General features: G+C 38.6%; 2 protein-coding genes across 4 annotated transcripts in view; one reads left to right on the top strand and one right to left on the bottom strand.

The window, feature by feature from the left end:
* Chrna3 (cholinergic receptor nicotinic alpha 3 subunit) overlaps positions 1-2,871 on the top strand; it is a 20,115-nt gene extending 17,244 nt beyond the window's left edge. The window contains exon 6 of the mRNA XM_015480365.2: positions 1,506-2,871. Coding sequence (XP_015335851.1) covers positions 1,506-1,634 — 129 coding nt within the window. The 3' untranslated portion in view covers positions 1,635-2,871. The remainder of the gene's footprint in view (positions 1-1,505) is intronic.
* A 1,818-nt stretch (positions 2,872-4,689) lies between these two features.
* Positions 4,690-7,556, bottom strand: part of Chrna5 (cholinergic receptor nicotinic alpha 5 subunit) — a 42,257-nt gene continuing 39,390 nt past the window's right edge. For all 3 annotated transcript variants that reach the window (XM_048793015.1, XM_048793017.1, XM_048793016.1), the window contains one exon: positions 4,690-7,125. In XM_048793015.1, coding sequence (XP_048648972.1) covers positions 6,964-7,125 — 162 coding nt within the window. In that variant the 3' untranslated portion in view covers positions 4,690-6,963. The remainder of the gene's footprint in view (positions 7,126-7,556) is intronic.

Raw genomic sequence — 7,556 nt, 5'->3', positions numbered from 1 at the left:
GGAGGGGGAGGGGGAGGGGGGGCGCTTAAAATTCATGCCCCTTTGTACCCATGTCTAAGACACAAGTCCAGTTTTTCTTTATTGGGCTGAACCATGTGAAGTGCAGTCAGAGGGAGATTTAAATGGGGATATTAGTCATTTTTTCAAATCAACATTAACATCAATAGGTACTGTTCATTAAGGACTCTGTACCAAAACAACCCTCTGAGGTAGGTATTGTTCTTATTCCGATTTTATAGATAAATAAGTTGAGGCTAAGGGAGGAGATAGAATTTACCCAGATTCTTACAACTAGAAAGGAGCAGAGTGATATTATAATCAAAATCTGTCTCTAGGTCTCTATTTTCCCACCTGCCTGCCTCTTACACCCTTAGGAGGCTCAGCCTATAGTATATGGGTAGAAATCAGAGCCCCTGGTAGATCTGAAGCACTTACAAACCAGTCTTAGGAATTCAAATAAAGTAACTTGTGGCAAACAGGGCATTATAACTTTACCAATGACTTCTTAGTGTCACTGAGAGGACACATTTACTCAAACTCATAATAGTAAAATCCACATTTCCCAGTCCCAATTCGGGGCACTTAATTAAATTACAAAATTACATGCTGCCTCTTTATTATGTGATTATTGCTTCAAAATCAGTTGATTCATGGATTCTCTCCTTCTCAATTATGGTTCCTTTGCTTTCTGAATCGTGTAGGAGTTTAATTACCATACAATTCTTTTTCCTATTTCAAGCCTCAATTGAAGCTGTATTATGTACAATTAGTGTTGCACTCTCTTCCATTTTTTTTTTAAACTTCATTGTCAGCAGTTATTTCAACTGTGTAGGGCAGGCTGAACCTCATATAATACTGTATAGCATTCCATTGTACTTTGACCTTCCACCTGAAGATGACATTTGGTCTGTGGGCATTCTGGAATGGAGTACTAGGAAAGAAAAGGATGATAGACTTGCCTGATGTGCTTTTTCACATTTGCAACAGATGTAAGATTAGTATCTAAAACTGGAAAAGAATGAGTACTTGAAACAATAGCAAGTGATGCTGGGTTGTAATAGCCATTCAAACAAAGGCCCAAAATAGAGGCATAAATAACTGGTTTTGCTAACTTTACAAAACTGAAATTTAGAAAAAATGGGTTATAAAGGCCTAGAAATTTCTCATTTGAAACAGAGCTAATATGATAAATATTTCATACCTATTTCTCCACTGCATGAAGCAAAACTTGATGGTAGATTTCTTCAGACCACATTGAGTAAAAAAAGAGAGTTCTTGCATATTGGAGATAAAATGACTTCTTATATGGCCACATATTGTTAAATATTGAAACTATCCACTTGGGGCTGGGGATGTGGCTCAGTGGTAGAGAACCTGCCCAGCATGTACAAGACTCCGGGTTCAAAACCAGCACTACCCCCTAACCACACACACACATTCACTTTGCTTTTCCCCTCGTGCTTTCTCTTTCATGATTTTTATTTGTTTGTTTGTTTGTTTTTCAGATTCAAGATGACTGGAAATATGTTGCCATGGTGATTGATCGCATTTTTCTATGGGTTTTCATCCTGGTGTGCATTTTAGGGACAGCAGGATTGTTTCTGCAACCCCTGATGGCCAGGGATGATGCGTAAGCACTGACCTGTGTTTGCCTGAGGCTTACCTGTGTGTGTTTTGAGGGAGGGAGATATCTGTTTCTTAATAGTAATACATTTTCTGTTACCATGCTACCAGCTTTGATTTTGGCATTTCAAGATTTACTTATTGCCCTGGTTTTTGGCCAAAAAGGAAAGGAAAAAAATCATGCAAAGAAACCCAACAAGAATACTTATATGTATAAATGAACATTTAGCCTTTTTGACAAGATAAAGAAGTGTCAAAATATAAATTATTCTACCTGGGCATGATGGCACATATTGTAGTTCTAATGACTCAGGAGGCTGAGGCAGAAGAACAAATTTTGAGGTCAGCCTCAAGAACTTAGGCTCTAAGCAACTCAGTGAGACCCTGTCTTAAAATAAAAATAAAAAGGGCTGGGTGTGGCTCTGTGATAAAATATTCCTAGGCTAAATACCCAGTACCACAAGAAAAGAAAAAAAAATTCAGTTCTTCCACAGTGATTAAGTAGTGTACTATACTATGGAGCATGTGAAAACAGTTTTTAATTTTTGTTTTCTTTTGACTGCTTGAAACCTAACTGGATAGAAAAACTTCCTGTTCAGAAATATGAAAATCTTGTTCAGTATACTACAAATCTCCCAATATTATTTAGCCCATAATCTCCTTTAAGTTTTTACTTCAGGAGTATTCCCACTATTACCATTTCTTACTGTGCATTTCTTATTTTTTACTGTCTTTCAAGAAGTCTAAGGGGCATAGCTCCATTTCAGCTATTTATCTTGTGTAACTCCAAATCATCCCATAAGAAATTATACACAGTCACACATTCAGGCTACTATAATCAAATACCATAAACTGAGTAGCTTATAAGTAGAAAATTATTTCTCACAATTTAGGAGCCTGGGGGATCCAAAATCAAGGCACCAGCAAGACTCAGTGTCTAGTAGGGCTCTCTTCCTCATGGAGGGTGCCTTCTAGTTGAGTCCTCACCTGGCTGAAGGGCTGAGTTATCTCTCTGGGGTCTCTGTTATAAGGGTACTGATCCCATTTGTGAGGGCATGTCCCTATGACTAATCACCTCCTAAAGATTCCACCTTCTGATACTGTCACTCTGGGTGTTGGGTTTCAACATAATTTTAAAGAGACACATTCAGACCAGAGTGTGAACCTTTAGAACAGGGGTTTCTGAACTTTATTAGCTTTATTACCATTTTGGCTGAATAACTGTGTGTTCGGGTGGGGGACTGAGGATGTCCTGTGCACTGTAGGATCTTTAGAAGGACTGTGGCGTCTATCTATTAGATGCCAGTGACAAGCCCTGCTCCCTCACCAGTTGTGACAACCAAAAATGTTTCCAGAAATAATTTAATTGGCATTGGTTGAGAAGTAATGCTTTAGACAAATTATTAGAAGAGTTTTCCATACTATACTTTTCAAGATGAATAACCACTGACAGGGATGATGATTCAGAGGCCATTTGAATCTTCTCACTAGTTACTGTGATATTTTTCTTATATAAAAATAAAAATACAATTGCAGTCCACTGTGACCTGTTCTGGTAAGTCAAAAGAAGATTTCTGTAAAATTTACTGATATATAAAAATCTTAAGTAACAGTGACAGGGATATGAGAGATCAGGGATGACACAAGCTAAGACAGCTAAGAAGCAATTTACATCAAACCAGACTATTAATTACCTTTCATCATTGTGACAAAATACCTGAGACAACCAACCTAAAAAGAGGAAAGGCTTATTTTGGCTCACCGTTTCAGAGGTTTCAGTCCCTGGTTGACTGGCATATTACTTCTGGGCCTACTATGAGGCAGTATGTCATGGTGGGATGCATGTGGTAGAGCAAAGCTATTTATCTCATAGTGGCCAGGAAGTGGGGGAGGGGTGAGGCTGGAGTCCTAGTAGTATTTTCTTAAAGGATACACCCTAGTGACCTAACTTCCTTCTACTAGGCTCTACCTCCTAAAGATTCCACCACTTCCCAATAATGCCACAGTTTGGCAACCAAGCCTTCAACATACAGGCCTTTGGAAGATGTTTACCCTACCTATAGCTTTTTTGCCTCTGGCCCCCAAAAGCTCATGTCCATCCCGTAATGCAAAATCATTTAGATCTTTCTCTAAGAGTCTTCAAAATTTAAATATTCCAGAATCGCTCACCTTCAAGACTCAAGGCAAAGTTGGCTATGAGTTCCTGCTTAAAATAAAATTGATATATAAATCAAAAAGTTACACACTTCCAAGATATAGCAGCATAGGGTAGACATCCCTGTTCCCAAAGTGAGGAGTAGGGGCATAGATAGGAAAGATCAGACCAAAGTACCAAAACCCAGCAGGAAAACACTGAACCGTAAGTCACCATGTCTGGCATCCAAGGCATGCAGTGGCAGACTGTGGGATCCCAAGGGCTTGGGCAGTCCTGCCTCTGTGCCCTTGCTGGCTGTAGCCCACATGGCTACTCTCTTGAGCAGGCTCTGCTTGCTGCCTTCAGCTTACCTCAGCAGGCATTCAATGTTCCAGAATCTTTAACTTCCTGGGGTTTCCACTGCAGCTTCTGTTTATTCTCACAGCTTCAAGCATCTCTTGAGGGCTGCTTGCAGGGGCTCTCACCTATCACACAATGCTTGGCCTCTCAGGAATTCCTTCTAAATTTTGGTGGAAGCCTGTGTGACTCCACAACTCTTGCATTCTGCATGTCTGCACAGCCAGCATTTGTGGAAGACCCCAAGGTCTGCTACTAGCATGAGCTGTATGTACCAGGACCCACTTGAACCATGGCTGCAGCAGCCTGAGTACCTACTCCCTAGATGGCATTGTGTGAGCAGGGTGTCTTTCTGCTTTTCCTTTTCTTTTTGCTCCCAACTCTCACTGTAAATCTGGCTAAAAACAGCCAGCAATACCCACACCAAAGCTTGAGCCTGAATGTTGTGCTGCTGTGAAACTTCCTCTGCCAAATAAACTAGTCCATCACACTTGAGCTCTGCCCCCCACAAAGTTTTAGGCATGGACAAAATGAATCCAGATTCTTTGCCACAATATAATACGGTGGCCTCAAAATCCAATTCCAAGTAGAGTCTTTATTTCCATTGGAACCCCCATAAGCATATACTGTCCACATTTCTATCAGCATTCTGGTCTTCTGAGACCTCACCAGAAACACCTGTTAATCTGTTTATAGCATTCTAGGCTTTCTTTACTTCTCCAAACTTTTCCAAATTCTTCCCACAATCCAATTTCAAATGCTTCTGAATGGCACTGTCAGGAATAATCATAGCAATGACTCTTTTTTTGTACCAGGGATTGGACCCAAGGATACTAAACCACTCAGCCTCATCCCTGGCCCTTTTTACTTTGAGACAGGGTCTCACTAGATTGCTTATAGCCTCACTAAATTGCTGAGGCTGGCTTTGAACTTGTGCTCCTTCTGCCTCAGCGTTCTGAGCCACTAGGATTATAGGCATGCACCACCACACCTGCCCAAAGACTTGATTTCTTGATACTCATTTTCTGTATTATTTTTCTGTCACTGACAAAATACCTGAGATAATAAACTTAAAGGAAGAAAAGATTATCATGGTTTCAGTCCATGGTCAATTGTCATGTTGTTCTGGGGGCCTGTAGCAAGGAGCACATCATGGTGAGAAGCATGGGGTAGAACAAAGCTATTTATCACACAGTGGCCAAGAAGCAGTGAGGTGGTTGGTGGGAAGGGCCTAGTATCCCAGTATTCCCTTAAAGGGCACACCTCTACTGTCCTAACTTCCTTAAACTAGGCTCTACCCCTAATAGCCTTCCAATGACATCACAGGCTGGCAACCAAGCCTTCAACACACAGGCCTTTGGGGACACTTATCCAAACTGTAGCACAAACTTTCACTCATTAAGTGGCATTAAACACTTGCCTATAGGAAAAATGTAAATTTGACAGGGTCTCCTCTTCCCTCCAAAGAGTGTTGACTTGAAGATAGATGGGTTACTTACTACAAATAAATAATGCATTTACTATCTCAACAGCCAAGAGTTCTAAATTTAACGCAAGGTTTCTATCAGTGTTTTCTTCCTGGTTACAGGTGAGTCAGGGACATTTGGATATGATGTACTATACTTACTGATATATACTGTACTAGTAAAAGGCTAAGACTAGATTACATCTAAACATCCTGCAACTCCAATATTCTATTATTGTAATTGTTGAAATGAAAGAAAGCAAGTATTAGATATGTAATGATATGCTTATACCAAATTAGAATACCATCTTTAAGCTTAGAAGATGGTTTTCTCATAGAATGTTCTAGACATAGACATGCTTTTAAAATTTTTAAAATTTATGTAATTACAGTGAACTCTTCTGAGATCAAGGATAAAGAGATGCCACCATAGTTTGTATAGATGGCTCTATTAATTGTGGGGAATATGTACAAGGGGGTTGAAATTAATGTTAAGGACATGCTCCTACACGTTGACAAGAATTGTCTGGTATGTGATTTTACAATGGAAGGAAAGCTATAAAGATAGTTAATAAAATATTTACTTGGTTTAAACATCTAAAGAATAAAGCCTTAAAGGACTGTCCAATCTCCACTTTTCATTTATTAAAAATGTTGGTTATAGAATAGCAGCATCATTTTAAGTCACTCTTATACTGAGTAATCAGCTTACTTATGAGAGCAGAATACACTGAAGATTAGCTGTTATTATTAAATACAGGACAGAAAGAAATTTTAAATGTATCCCTTAGCCTGGCACAAGTGGCACACACATGTAGTCCCAGCTACTCAGGAGGTTGAGGGCAAGAAGATCACTTGAGCCCAAGAGTTTGGGGCCAGTCTAGGCATTTTATCAAGATCCCATCTCAAAAAAAAAAAAAAAAGTATACCTTTACCAAATCCTGAAAAAGTTTTAAAATATATCTTCAAACACAACTAGAATTTTCCAGCATTCAAAAGATGAGCTTGGGTTGGAGGTATAGCTCCGAGGGTAGAGCACTTGCCTAGCATGTGCCAAGCCTTGGTTCAATCCCCAGCACCAAAAACCAACCAACCAACCAACCAAACAAAAAACCAAAAGATGAGCATCACTATTGATTACAAACCAGAAAAACACTAGATTTTCACTAGTACAGTTTGGATAATATTTTGCTGTTATTTTTAGTCATTACTTCAGCCATGCAGGTAGATGTACTAATGAATAATCTATTAGGTAAACCAATGTTAGCAACTATTAATCTGCTGCAGTTTACATCATATTTTAAACACAACTTTATATTTGCCTAAGTGTAGACATTCCATGATAGATATATGTTTTGTAACTAAATTCAAACCCTTCAAAGTTTCACTTATTTGTATTTCCAATATGAACTGGTACAATTATATTTGCCCATTCATAAATAACAGGAACAAAAAGACCCAGAGATCCAATAATTGAAACCAGAAGAAAAGTCCACAGAAACATCCGGTCAAGAACCTGGGCTATGAATTTCCAATCTTCAACAACCTGTTACAAAAATAAAAATAAAAACACATTAAAATAAAAGTTGTGTAGATATTTAAAGATATAACACACTAAGTTAGAGGGCAATCATTTACTGCCTCCAAACAGTTATGACCTTAGGGTTCAGGGACAGAACACCCTGGTGGTCTATAACAAATACAACCTGTTCAAGCTTGAAAAGACATTATAAAATTTGTTCCTTTACATATCAGTCTATAATACATTACGAGGTTTGAAGATTTTTTTAATAAAGTGCCTATACTACTTGGATGTTTTGCAATAAACTAAAAAATAATGTATTTTTAGTACTTAAGGTTTTTTTAAGTATTTATTTTTAAGTTGTAGTTGGACACAATGCTTTTATTTTATTTATTTTTATGTGATGCTGAGAATCGAACCCAGAGCCTCCAATGTGCTAGGTAAGCACTCTACTG

This window comes from Marmota marmota, unplaced genomic scaffold, assembly GCF_001458135.2.
Source record: "Marmota marmota marmota unplaced genomic scaffold, marMar, whole genome shotgun sequence".
NCBI lineage: Eukaryota > Metazoa > Chordata > Mammalia > Rodentia > Sciuridae > Marmota > Marmota marmota.
Note: the sequence above shows the minus strand (reverse complement) of the source record. Positions and strands in the feature narration are given on the sequence as shown.